Below are 14,976 nucleotides of genomic sequence, written 5' to 3' on the forward strand. Positions count from 1 at the left end.
CATCTCATACCCATGAACTTGTCTCGTGGACTCTGGGTCCACTAACACTACGCAAACTACCGCCGGTGACCCCCTGGGTCATTGTTACTCGATTGCTTGGCCGCTATGATCCCTCAGAGTATAAATATCCCCCCACCACTATACATTTTCACATATTCAATACTTTTTATTGCTTATGCCTTTAGTCCTACACAGTGGCCCCAAGGACTCCTAGCTGACCTTTGTCTCTATTCCCTCATTAGCATTGATATGTAAGCCATCGAGCAACTTCAACTATATAGAGTATACATTTTGATGTTTGATCCAAAATGGCCTACATTAACTTCCACTCACATTTGGATCTTAGCATGCCTATATCATGAGGTTGTGCTCATTGCCCTATTGCTCCCTTCCCTCAGCTATTGTGGCTAATGTCACGATAACTGTTGTCATGACAGGCAGTAATCTTCTCTTGATCCTCTGACTTCGCACTAGTAGGTCATGCAGTATTTTTTTATCCACAGGACAGTAGACCTCAGGAGCTCCAACTCATCATTTTGTTTTTGTTTTCTTTTTCTTCATCGTTTCATATTATTGAGCCTCTGATATTAACATTATACTGGTTGATGCAATGTTTATACATTCCACGTTTATGGTTGTCATTTGATAATTTTTTGGGCTGTTCTCTCCCCAGCGTTTGTCACTGCACCTCCACCTAGTCCATGGATCTCTCCTTAGAGTTACTCCATGGTAGTTTTTTGTTCCCCAGACTCGTGACCCACCAGTCTCAGGGACACATTTTTTGCCTTTCATGCTGTAAAATACTCTTTGCTAGTCTTTTTACACCCAAAGGCGCCTCACTTCTTTCCTTTCCTTCTTTACTTTCTTATGCTTCACCACCCCCTACCCCCCCCCCCAGGTACCCCCTAAAGAACTTCAATCTCGGAGTCCCAGACCACACATATTCCTACGATGGAACCGTTAAATGTGCTAACTCTTAATGTCCAGGAGCTCAACTCACCACATAAAAAGGACCAAAGCCTTAAAAGGCATTCGCTTCTACTAAGGCACACATAGTGAGTCTGCAAGAAACTCAATTCACCCCTCGCTCCACCCCTAAGTATTTGGATCCAGCTTACTTACAAGTATACACAGTATCAGCTAATACCAAATGCAGGGGAGTCCGAATAGCTTTCCACCGTACAACTCCCTTCACCCCCCTGGTGGAGATCAAGGACCCAAAAGGTCGCTACCTAATCCTTTCTGACCTCCTACTGGATACCGAAGTGACCACCGTATCCTATTACACACCCAATTCTACACCCCTCCCGTTTCTTTCCCATTTACTGGCAGTAGTTGACTTACATAAGCGAGGTACCATTCCCTCTACCCCTTTTTAGACAAATCCCCACAGCCGTCTCTATTTAGCAGTAAGAAACTTGGTTTCCAGCAACTCCTGCAGCGCCACTCAGTTGATTCCTGCCGTGAACATAACCCCGCTCAATGGTCAATATACATTATATTGTCATCCGCACAACTCGTTCTCGCGCTTCGATCACATACTACTCACTACGGGCACCATTCCCCAGCTTCTCTCCTCAATTCTTCCGATCCCTTGGTCTGATCACAGTGCTGTCATAACCACCTTAACCTCCTTGGCCCCATCCACTAAAGATCCTTCCTGTATAAATTAAAAATAACCTCCTAACCCATCCATCCCACTGCCTTGAAATAGAAATAGCGCTCAAGGAATACCTTTCCACTAACTCCACTCTAGACATCTCTCCTCTCCTACTATGGGAAGCACACAAACCAGTTACGGAATAAGAGGAGCCTGCATTAGTCAGGCGTCTTATCTCAAAAGGAGAAATGCCTCACTCGTCAATGTCTAGAGTCTACGTTCGCCACTCACACAGCGTTTCAGACTGACCCCTCCCTACCAAACAGGCAGGCCCTAGAAAAAGCTAGGCTAGACTAGAGCTTGACCCCTTCCTAACCGAGATGACTGAAAAAACTCTGCTGCGTTCAAGGCATAGATACTGCTCTAAAGCGAAAAAACCTGACACTTTCTTGGCCCTCTCTCAGACTCTTAGATCAGGCCCCTAAACCGATCCAATTGAAGACATCTCGAGATATCAATACTAGCAATCCAACCAAGATTCTTCAAATGTTCCATAAACACCTTGCTACTCTTTACTCAGAAAGAAACACCCTTGACCAAACCCAAGCTGATACCATTATCTCACACACTGCTTTACCGTCTCTATCTTCTCCCCAACGCGATAGTCTTAAGAAACCCATTGAGCCTGAGGAGGTACTGCAGGCCATTAAATCTCTAAAATCTCATAAACGTCCCAGGCCAGATGGGTTTTCAGCCACATACTATAAAAAAAATCTGCAGACCTTTTAGCTTCCATGTTAACTAAAGCCTAAGATGCTATACTAAAGGGCCATGCGTTTAGCCCGAAACACTGAGCGCGACCATCACGATGTTTCCAAAACCACAGACTGACGACTCATCCTGGTCGAATTATTGACCCAAATCCCTCCTTAACCTCAACATCAAACTGCTTGCCAAAATTCTAGCCACGCGTATTAATTTAGTCACTAGATCCCTTAAACATAGGGACCAAGTGGGTTTCATTCCCACCTGACAGGCAGGAGACATTTGACGCACGTTCCTCTTAACACATATACCCGCAGAATCCCCTTATGTCTTTTATCTTTAGACATAAGAAAGGCCTTTGACACTTTGTCTTGGCCTCATCTCCATTTCATACTCAGGCGCTGGGGGTTCAGTACGCATTTTTTATCCTGGATCTCAGCTCTTTATGCCAACCCTTCCGCCTTTGTACGCTATATAGATCAGAACCTTTCCCGATCAATAGAGGAATGAGTCAGAGCTGCCCGCTCTCACCACTCCTATTTGCCCTGGCTATTGAGCCCCTAGCTCACCTTACCTGCCAAAATCCTAACATACGGGGGGTGGAAAGTTAACCCACTTAAATCGACAGCGCTGAACATTTCCATTCTCCCTGACGAATTGATCCAATTGCAGACCTTCCTACCATTCCCATGGTCTTCCCGCTCTATCCCCCTTTGCTTACATGTTTTACTAACCTTATAACCAAGTGGTCCACTCTACCATTAGCCTGGATGGGCAGGATAACAGTGGCCAAGATGACCATCCTTCTGAAAATATTATACCTGTTCCGGGTATTGCCCATCCCGGTCCCAAGCCATTTCCTTCACTTGCTGTAACGACGTCTATTCTCCTATGTTTGGGGCCCTGTCAAACCTTGTATACCTCGACATGCCCTATACCTACCTAAACTAGGAGGAGGTTTGGGTCTTCCCAACTTCACAAGATATTTCCATGCTGCCGAGTTGGCTCAACTGCCCAAGTATCATGCAGCCACTAAAATATCTGGGTGGGCTTGGAGTCGGTTAACTGTGACTCTCTCTCGGTCGCTAACCTCCTGTGGCTTCATCATTCCGACTGTCGTACCATACACAACCCAGTGACCCATTACTTTCTCTCTCTATGGGATCACCTCAAGTTCAAACATTCACTCCAATCGCCCCAAAACCCCATGCTCTCTTTTCTTCTGAATCCTGCGTTCTACCCAGGCTGGACCTCACCATCCTCTTTTCGCGTATGGTCACCGGCAAATCTTTTTCGGCCTATAAGTTCATGACCCCCTCCAGAATTAGGCCATTTCCCACTCTTAGGGAGTCAAATGACATTTTCCCTCTTCTGAAGATTTTCGATACCTCCAAATCAAGAATTTGCTTACACCCCTAATAACTAAAGACTCCCCAGCTCCCTCTATGTCATCTTTAAACAAACATGCAAGATCGACCCGCATAGGCGAGGCCTTATCTCTGCCCTTTATTCCCACCTTCTCACCTCTGAAACCCCCTCTACTCCCTCCTATGCCTTCAAATGGGAAAGTGACTTGGAAATCACCAAAGATTGGAGCCACATTTGACAAGCCACAAAATCGTCCTTGCAGAATATTGTGGCACTTGAGACTAATTACAAAGTCTTAACCGCTGGTACTTAATCCCCACCAGGATTTCTAAATATGTTCCCCATTACCCCTCCAATTGCTTTAGAGGCTGTGTAGCCCAAGGATCCTTCCTGCATATCCGGTGGACCTGTCCAGTAGTGCAAGCCTTTTGGTCCAGCCTATTTAACATGCTCTCCACCCTATTTAGTGTCCCCTTCTCACCAGACCCATCTATTGCATTATTAAATCTGAAGCTGCCAGACTTAACACAACGCCAATTTAAACTTTCTATAGATCACAATGGCAGCTAAACAAATTATTGCTAAATCATGGAAGACCCCTACCCTTTGTGCTCTTGCAATTAAAAATAAGGTCACACAAGCCATGAGCCATGCCAAAGTTGAAGCAGTCATCTCTGATAGAGTAGCCAAATATGAAGCCCTCTGGTCCCCATGGGTGGCACATTTCCTCCCATCCAATTTTGATGAATCTCTCTTACTTCCGTGATTGGTGTCATCATCTCATGGCTTAGTGGTATTCCCCACTAAGTTCATTCTAGAGGTACCTGGGACTCCCTACTCTGTTGCTTTTCTCCTCTCTTCCTTCCCTCCCACCACAGTCTTGGCCTTTCCCATACTACCTTCTCTTCTTAAGGCATTCCTTCTTGGGCAGCCAACATTCCAGAATTTACCATTGCACCACAGTGAGCTCTCATGCAAACGCTCTTTGGTTACCATGTGTCATACACTCTCTTTGATAGAGAATTCTAATGCAATTTAGGCACTCTTCACACGTTCTAGACCATTAGACTTTAGCCTGTGCCAATTAATACCCAGTATGCATCTTATGTCTATGCATATGCATCAGCCCTCATGTGTTAAATATCTTAGTTACTGTTGTGCTACTTACTCATTTCTTCTTTTTTGCCCATGTAATGGACCAATGTTTGTTTGTACCATTATCCTCTTACCTGACTAATAAAATACTTGAACAAGAAAATGAGCACCTATGGAAAACACTAAATACTGTTAGCAAGTTCGCTATTTCCCTGCAGCTCATTTCCCATCTCGTGGACCTAAAGCCTAACTCCTAACAATTTTTGGGGGGTTTTGGAGTGATGAAGAGGCAAATAGTTTGTCAGCTTTTAATATCCACCCATTGGGCTTTAAATATTTTTAAAATATAAAAGCATACTGGTAATATAGTACATATTTAAAAGGAGGTACTTTTTACAAATCTCTAGTTTAAACCTAAATTTATATACAAGTAATTTCTAGGTGTAAATATAACTTAATTCTTTCCAGATTCAGATTGCAGATGTAGAATTATGGGTACTTTCACACTGGGGTGGGTTGCGTTGGCGGTAAAGCGCCGCTAGTTCTAGCAGCGCTTTGTTTTTTTAGTGGCGCTTTTCGGCAACTAGCGGAGCACTTTTAACCCTCGCTAGCGGCCGAAGAAAGGGTTAAAAGCGCCCGTGTTGCAGCGCTGCTGAAGTGCTTTACAGGTGCTTCGGCAGCGCTGCCCATTCATTTCAATGGGCAGGGCGTTTTGGGAGCAGTGTATACACCGCTCCCTCACCGCCCCAAAAATACTGCTTGCAGGACTTTTTTTCCCTTCCTGCAAGCGCACAGCCCCAGTGTGAAAGCACTTGGGGTTTTACACTAGGGAGGCTTAAGAGGCGCTAGAACGCCTGAAAAGTGCCTCAATGTGAAAGTAGCCTAAGTAAATCGGCACTGGACTAGACTAGAAACCCCAGGTAATTTCACCTTTGTGCCTGTCCCCATTAGCTTAGGGGGACAATGTAATCTGGTAAAATTTTTCAGGCTGCTCATATACATAAAAATGTTTGAAATTAGAATTCACTGATGCCGCCCCTTAACTGTTAAAAGTGTCAGAGGCTTTATGTAAATTTGCCTGATGTCACCAAGTGTCCAGCTGCTGCCTGTGAAGCTTCCAATCCCTAAAGTTGTGGAGAGTGCCTGCACATCAATAGTGACAGCAATGAATTCATATGCTCAATGGAGGCAGAAAAATCTTAGCGTGTTCCTTGCTGTCACTCACAGAGCACTGGAGGCATCACAGGCGGCAGCCAGACATCCTGATGGGCCAGGAGGGGAGAAAGAGCAAAGTGGGGGCTTAACGGAATTATCACATTGAAAATAAACTACATTGCTCTTACTAACAGAAATAATTCAATTCAATTTTTTTTTACAAAAGCTATGCAAAGACAGCATTGGCATGTGTAAATTGTATTTTTTTTTCTTGTGAGAAGCCTGAAAAGTGCTTGTTGATGACACTGAGCTCCATCCACAAAGCGGTATCTTACCACATCAGTTGGTTGAACTGGATGAACTTGTATCTTTTTTCAATCAGACTAACTATGCAACTGTGTAAGATACTGCACAGCATTTTTCAAAAAGTTTTTTGACAGTCACTTAAAAAACGCTACTAAAATATCGCATGAGTTATTTTATGAAGTCATGCAGTATTTTATTAGTGAAAATCTGTAGTAATTTAGGCTGTAAATAGCTGGTTGTTAAGGAGCCGGCAGCTTCCGGCGTCCTTAACCAGTTACTCTCATGGTTGTTAAATTGCAGGCTGCCGCCGCATCCTTGACTTTCGATAAGTCATCAGCTGTCAGTGGAATGTAAAAAAAAAAAAAAAAAAAAAAAAAAAAGAAGAAGAATAAGGTCGATGGGGACAAGGGCCTCTTCCCCACAACCCTGTCTGCTACCCCTACTCATTCACCTAAAAAAATGTGTAAGGCTACTTTCACACTGGGGCGTTGGAGGTAAAGCGCTGCTATTTTTAGCAGCGCTTTACCGTTGCTTTTGCAGCACTTTTCGGGCGCTAGTGTGTCGCTTTGAACCCCTAACGGGTGAAAAAGGGTTAAATGCGCCCGCAAAGCGCTGGCTCTTCGGCTGCGCCGCCCAGTGATTTCAATGGGCAGAGGCACTTTAGGAGCGGTGTATAGCTCCTCAAAGATGCAGCTTGCAGGACTTTTTTTAGGTGTCCTGCCAGCGCGCCGGGCTTTCACACTGGAGTGACAGGAGAGGCGCTTTACAGGCGCTATTTTTAGCGCTATAGTGCCTGTAAAGCGCCTCAGTGTAAAAGCAGCCTAAAAAATGACAGTAGGCGGTTTTTAAACAATCCTTTAAAAAAGATCCATCATTAATCACAATGCCCGCCGCCGACCCCTCAAAAAAAAAAAAAAAGGAAGAAGATCTGCTCCCACCGTCTGACAAGCTCTGCCGTCTGATAGTTCTTAAATAACTAAGGCCCCCTTGTCCTTGTGACGTTGTCGGCCAAGGGCATGCTGGATCGATGACATCACAAGGGGGCGGTGTCACCAATTAACATTGGGTGGCCCGGCCTTCAGTTACTTAAGAGCTGGCAGACGGCGGGAGCCTTTCGCCGAGAGGACTTTTTTTTTGCTTTTTTCGGGTCGTGCGCTTGTAATCTGCAGCGTTTGCGTGCAGTAGTATCATGTGACCCGGCTGCTGTGCATTTTAGAAGGTAATGCATGCACTAATTTTGGTGCGGTCAGGTGTAACTTCAGCCCTTTCAAATTAATGGAGTGAAATTGCACTGCACCAGGATCGCATGTGAATTGCACAGAAATGCACAGCGCATTTCTGTGCTAATCATGATGTGAATCGGGCCCTTAGGGTTTCTATACACTTCAAAGTGATCCTGTCACTAAGCTAAATAATTACAGGTATAGAAGCAGAAGAATTAAGCATTTAAGTGCATGCTTACAGTGTTTTCCCTTTCCATAAATAAGGATTTATTCACTTGAAAGGTGTTTAGAACATGCTAGGAAAAAAATTACTAGTGGATTTCCCAGCACTGCACCCTCTACCTTTTTAAATGCCCAGCAAACCCCCACTCCTCTCTTACATGTCATGGCCTCTTCAGCAAGTGTGTTATTTTCATCTGTGCTGGCAGCCTCTCCACCCCTATCTTCACCTCCCTGAATAATCTTTTTTGCATCTACCTGGGAAGGGTCGTAGGTGAATAGCATGGAGTGTCACTTGAGCGACAGCTCAGAGTCTACTGGGGCTGCTGACATCACATACAAGACAGAAACATAAAAGAGTGACAGTATAAAAAAAGACCAAGTGGTTCATTGAGCCTGTCCAGTTTTACACTGATCAGCAACAACATTATGACCACCCACCATAACATGACTACCCGCAAAACCAAAGAAAATCCCCAGCTCAACTCACCAGCCAGTCTGCAACCAACCGAATTATTCTGTCTAACATGACTACCCACCTAAAAATGACCAAAGGCATAGACTAGACCTCTTAAAAGGTACCAAGCTATCACTAGCAGATCCTTTAAGTCCTGTAAGTTGCGAGGTGGGGCCTCCATGTATCAGACTTGTTTTTTTAAGCACATCCCACAAATGCTCCCAGCTACAGTCTCAGAGCATTTAGATGTCTACACAAGTGTGTTTTTTTACAGGTAACTAACATGCATAAAATATGTTAAATGCACAAATTATTTTATGGTAATAATATTGTTAAAATGAATGGTCTAGCAACAGGGTCTCCTTAAAAGTCATCGGCACAAAGCCAGAGTGGTGCAGTGCCTGTTTTGACATCTGCATCTGCTAAATAAAACAGTTTAATAACAACTTTGTTGAGTCTTACAAGGCAATAAAGAGAAGCTTATTTAATCTATTTCTGGCACAGGTATCAGATTTTAAAAGTTGATATGTGCTCCATATTGTTTACTAAGGCTATGTGCCAGAGAATTTTGTAAGTACAAGAGCAGAGTACGCTATTAGGGCCCACTGACACAAGGAGCAGACATGCGTCTCTCATGCAGGGCTGTCTTTCACCAGAAAGGCGATGTATTCCTGTGTCGGCATCCCAATCATTTCTATAGGGACACACCACTTCATGGGCACAGCCGCTGTGTCTTCATATAACATGTGGGTGGCTGCAGGTCCTCACCCTGTATGCGTTCAGGGATCCATATCAGCATGTTGTATTAGGAACCAGCAGCTGTTTCCATGCAGCTGCATGTCCCAATAAAAATTAATGGAACACCCGCACAGGGATGCACGCAACAACTATGCATACCCTTGCCAGTAAAGGATGGCCCTGCATGGGAGACCCATGTCTGCGCTCCATGTGAATGGGGTCTTACTGCCACTAAAGAAGGGCGATTAGGTGGTTAGAGTGGTTCCCTCCATACAAGGGAAGAGACAACTAACAGATCTAAAACTTACGTAATTTTCGATCCATTTCTTCGCATCTTCTAACTTCATTGACAAACTTCCTTTGGAAAACATTGACATCAGGATTCAACTGCAAAAAAAAAAAATTTTTAAAAATTGCATGTAGAAAACAGATCTTAAAGTTAATAAATAAATATAAATGACTTTCTCTTGTCATCTTCCAGGATGGCACACCTGAGAGATGAGAGGCTCCTCCCTACAGGAAACACAATCAATCAACAGCTGTTTTAAGTCCCCACCCTTCCCCTTGATCCTCAGTTTGTAGAGAAGTAACTCCTAAACCTGGTTCACAAGGGAAATCATTCCTCATAGGCACTCACCTTCTAGTGTTCTACAATTTTCCCTCCTCCAACGGGCGGGAAGTAGGCCTGCCGTCCTGGAAGATATCCCAGAAAAACAGTTACCGGTTTGATTGTGTTTCTCCCTACACAGCGAAACCGTTTGTATGCACTCCTCCAGGGAGATACAGCTTTGGGGACCCCTCGTTTATTCAACCTGAAAATTGCAAGTTCCCTGCGACCTGTGTAATCTTGAGGTCTGTGGATCCAGAAAGCAGGGACTGCTTGGAGGCACTGCGACCTGGAGTTGCACAGACACGAATGGTACCCATTGGAAGCCATAATGTATGACTTTTTTCTTGCGTTTTTGCGGTTGCAAGTTGGGTCGCACAAGTGTGGGAGCGCTAAGCTTATCTGTCCCTTCTGGGTTAGGTTTTGCTACACAACAGGAATAGACATCATGGAGTTATTGCCTTACTTTGCAGTACACCAGAAAGATCGCAGCTGGGAAGGCTGTCTGTTTTTATGTTGCTGCACAGCAGAAATACTCAACATTGAAGCTTGTTGGTGCTTTCTGCTTCAGATTGCCTTACCTTACTGCACTTCAGAAAAACACATGCTGCAGGTTGCTTGTGTCCTTTCTGTGTTGGTTCTATGCGAATGCACTACAGAACTGCATAACAGAAAAGATATTGTCTTGTGTGCCATATTGATCTTATAACTGTATTTGGTGGTTCTTCAGAAATACGCAACATAGAAGTTTGGGTCTTTCTGTCTTATATTTATGGCCTTGTTTGGCTGTACATCAGTAAAACACCACCGTAAAGAGGGTTCCCGTCCTTTCTGTATTTATATCAGTTATGACCTAGCTAGCTGCACTTCAGAAACACGCAGCATTTAGAGTTTGCTGGTGTCTTAATGTTTTTACATATTGGCCGCACACCAGAAAACCAGACTGTGAGGACTGTTTGTCTACATTGAAGTTCAGATTTGGGTCTCTCCCATACTTGATATGTTGGTTTAGCTAGCCACTCTCGGATACACATTATTGTCTATGCTTGTGTCCTTTCTGTCTAATTCTGTTGTGCTGTGTCCACAATCTATGATCTTTTTTAATTTGTGATATTAATAATGCATGTATCACCTTTTGTATTTCAGCCCTCTTTTCCGTGGAAGGGCCAGGAGTTCTGGCTGCAGATGTCACATGTCAGAAAGCCTCAGCCCCTTACATTCAGGGATACCGGAACCATTTCCTAGGGTTGAAGCCCAGTAGGGTTATGGGACACTGGAGGAAGGCGATAAAGAATCACCCTGTTTAGTAAGAACTTTGGAAGTTCTGTTCAGAGGAGTATTATGGCCTGAAGATGAAGTATAAAGATGTAAACCCGACCGAATAGGTTACGGCTCAGTGCATGGCCTTCATCTCGCCCTTCTAGCAGAACTAGATGTAGCAGTATGAGTGTTCTACTCCTGCTATGGACTTTATTCTCCTAAAGTAGGCACTCAGGCATAAGTAAAGCCACAGACTGGGCATGTCTTAAACCCAGGGATCAAGCTTCTGTTAATCTATTACCCTTCAAGTAGGCTTCCCTTTAGTCTTTGCTGACGTAAAGATAAAAATGAACAAAAAAAGGTTGTCTGTTAGGGGCCCACCTTTTTTTGCAGTTTTAATTCCCTGAACAGGGTAGTGTTAAGACAGGCCCTCTTAGTGATCAATGTAGTGTCCTTGTCTTACAACACAGGTCTCTGATTAATCTTTAGGGGTTCTAAGTTGCACCTACAGGCACAATAGGCCATGGTTGTTAGATTTGTGACAGGCAACATTGATAACCTACAAGTTTAACATGTTTTCTGATTCCATCTTTAAGAGCCCACTCCACCTAGATCCTGCACCTGAAGCGCAGAAGGCAGGGACATCGGTGGAGCAGACCTGCAGATCAGCCGCATGATCCAGCTAAGATACCTTCATCAAGCATATGGAGTGGAGGTAAAACTCACTGCAGAACCGAGGTTCGCCAAGAGTCTTGCAGTGGTCCCACCCTAAGGTAGGCCTGAGGTACTTGATTATCCTCTCAGGTGTGCCGTCCTGGAAGATGACTAGAGAAAATTGACAGTTACTTACCGGTAACTGTTTTTCTGGGATATCTTCCAGGACGGCAGGCCTACTTCCCGCCCGTTGGAGGAGGGAAAATTGTAGAACACTAGAAGGTGAGTGCCTATGAGGAATAATTTCCCTTGTGAACCAGGTTTAGGAGTTACTTCTCTACAAACTGAGGATCAAGGGGAAGGGTGGGGACTTAAAACAGCTGTCGATTGATTGTGTTTCCTGTAGGGAGGAGCCTCTCATCTCTCAGGTGTGCCGTCCTGGAAGATATCCCAGAAAAACAGTTACCGGTAAGTAACTGTCAATTTTTTTAACTGAAAGCATTGAATGTTACTTTTACTGATATCAGTGAAATATATATTCCTGACCAGCTTCCTGCTGATTGCAAGACTACATAACCCATGGTTCCCTGCCACGACCCCACTGTATTGCTGTTCTGTCCAAGCCAAAGTGAAAGAGCACATCCTCAGGAACCTTTCCAGAGAGGTACCCTGCCACTACATGGTGTTGACTTTTATTATGCAGTCTGATTATCACTTTTTTTTACTTAAACCCACACATGGTACCGAAAGTCAGCTGGTTCAGCAAGAATTGGCTGACTTTCGATACATGTTTACCGCTGTCTGTTCAACAGAAGCCAGTTTAATGTCCGACTTCTGTTGAAGGTCTTGCTGGAAAACCAGTATTCAATCAGTGCTTTTAGCCAATGGCTGCAAGTGCTGATCGGTGTATTCTGACTGGGGAAGTCCCCCCTGTCTACATACAAGCTCAGTGGGAGAGATCACACATTGTTGTCTTGTTGTAGGGGATCTGTCAACTGGTTGAACGGAAAAAAAAAATGAGCATGTATACACTGCTTTACACTTGTAGTCTCTGCTCTGAGTGAATATGAATAGCATGTTACAAAAGGGAGATAAAGTGAGAGCAAAATGAATTGTAGACACAAGCATAAAGAAAATTATTGTAGATGGGGATCTCAGGAATGATTCTATTCTAAGGTGCTTATGGGGACTATCCCAACATTTTCAGATGGGAACGAGGGACACCTATCAATAAAAGTATGCAGGCATAGAACCCACACCCCCTTAATGGAGAGTTATACAAAAAAATATTATTGGTGAAACCCACAAGTGCTTTTTTTTTACCACTACTATTCCTTTATACTGGCTTTGAAATTTACAAATACAGAAGTTTAGAATTTGGATGAATGGTTTAGCACTGGGAAAGAATATGGGTGCATTTTATATACAACTATATAGATCAGACCAAAATTAGGAAGAAAAGAAGAGGAAAGAGGGACAGAGAGACTGTTTCAAATCAGGGACAGTCCCTCAAAATCAGGGACAGATGGGAGCTATATACAGTATCTTACAAAAGTGAGTACACCCTCACATTTTTGTAAATATTTTATTATATCTTTTCATGTGACAACACTGAAGAAATGAAACTTTGCTACAATGTAAAGTAGTGAGTGTATTTTCACTTAGGGGTGTACTCACTTTTGTTGCCAGCGGTTTAGACATTAATGGCTGTGTATTGAGTTATTTTGAAGGGACATCAAATTTACACTGTTATACAAGCACTCACTACTTTACAATGTGTGTTGTCACATGAAAAGATATAATAAAATATTTTTTTAAAAATGTGAGGGGTGTAATCACTTTTGTGAGATACTGTATATGTACACAGAATTTTAAGGAAATATGATGAAACTATTGAAATTATATATATATCTTTTTTATTTTAAACTCAGGTTTTAAAGTGTTACTAAACCCAGGACCCTGTATTCACTATATCCGGTCTACCACAGTACACAGAACCTGGAAATGAAATTATTTGAGTAATTATAAACTGCTAAATACCTTTTCTCATCAGCAGTATATAGCCGTCTTGGGATTTCTAGGAGTGCCTGGTTAAAGCTTGTAGGAGGAGTTTTCATACTGCACTGGCTGTTCTATGAGGATGCAGAACCCCTGACCCTCTGTCTGGACAGTGCTGACTGGCCCTGTGCTGATCACATGGACTCTCCCAAGAAAAAGCATGTGCAGCCTGACTCCAGTAACTCTGTCTTATCTGGACCTGTTCTGGAGTCAGTGGAAGAGGAGGAGGATCTGTGCATACAGGATCAAACAGCCATTTTACACAATGTAGAGGATTAACACCTTAGGTTCCACAGTGAGTATAACAAGCATGTTTTACTGCATATACAGACTGATTTTACTGTTGAGGGTTTGGTAACACTAGAAGTTCACAAACAGCCTGTTGACATTTATTGCATGAAAAATACTTTGTTTCCTACAAGGATTATTTTTTCATTTAGGATAATCCTCCTAGCCAGCACAAACGACTGTAAACACAATTTAACCGCTTGCCGACCGGCTCACGCCGATATACGTCGCCAGAAGGGCACGTGCAGGCAGATTAACGTACCTCTACGTTGCCCTTTAAGAAGAGGTTTGCAGACGCGCACACCCGCCGCGACCTCCATGACTGTGATTCCGGGTCCCGCGGACTCGATGTCTGCGGGAATACCCGCTATCGTCTCACGGAGGGGAAGGACAGGGAAATGCTGATGTAAACAAGCATTTCCCTATTCTGCCTAGTGACTGACACTGATCACAGCTTCCTGTAAATCGAGAGCGGTGATCAGTGTCGTGCAACACATAGCCCATCCCCCCTACAGTTAGAATCACTCCCTAGGACACACTTAACCCCTACAGAGCCACCTTGTGGTTAACCCCATCACTGCCAGTCACATTTACACAGTAATCAATGCATTTTTAATTGCACTGATCGCTGTATAAATGTGAATGGTTCCAAAATCACGCCAAAAGTGTCCGATTTGTCCGCCATATTGTCGAAGTCATGATAAAAAAAAAAAAAAAAAAAATTAAAAAAATTTTTTAAAAAAATCGCTGATCGCCGCCATTACTAGTAAAAAAAAAATATATATATATTAATAAAAATGCCATACAACTATCCCCTATTTTGTAGAAGCTATAACTTGTGTGCAAACCAATCAATAAACGCTTATTGCGATTTTTTTTTTTTTTTTACCAAAAATATGTAGACGAATACGTTTCGGCCTAAACCGAGGAAAAAAAATTTTTTTATATTTTTTGGGGATTTTATAGCAAAAAGTTAAAAATAATGCGTTTTTTTTCAAAATTGTCACTATTGTCTTGTTTATAGCGCAAAAAAATAAAAAAAAAAAACACAGAGGTGATCAAATACCGCCAAAAGAAAGCTCCATTTGTGGGGAAAAAAGGATGTCAATTTTGTTTGGGAGCCACATCCCACGACCACGCAACTGTCAGTTAAAGCGACGCAGTGCTGAATCGCAAAAAGTGC

General features: G+C 43.2%; 1 protein-coding gene across 6 annotated transcripts in view; it reads right to left on the minus strand.

Annotated features, from left to right (window-relative positions):
- Positions 1-14,976, minus strand: part of ATP6V0A1 (ATPase H+ transporting V0 subunit a1) — a 201,225-nt gene that overhangs the window by 152,730 nt on the left and 33,519 nt on the right. For all 6 annotated transcript variants that reach the window (XM_073608392.1, XM_073608391.1, XM_073608393.1 and 3 more), the window contains exon 3: positions 9,235-9,313. In XM_073608392.1, coding sequence (XP_073464493.1) covers positions 9,235-9,313 — 79 coding nt within the window. The remainder of the gene's footprint in view (positions 1-9,234; positions 9,314-14,976) is intronic.

Source organism: Aquarana catesbeiana, linkage group LG12, assembly GCF_042186555.1.
Source record: "Aquarana catesbeiana isolate 2022-GZ linkage group LG12, ASM4218655v1, whole genome shotgun sequence".
NCBI lineage: Eukaryota > Metazoa > Chordata > Amphibia > Anura > Ranidae > Aquarana > Aquarana catesbeiana.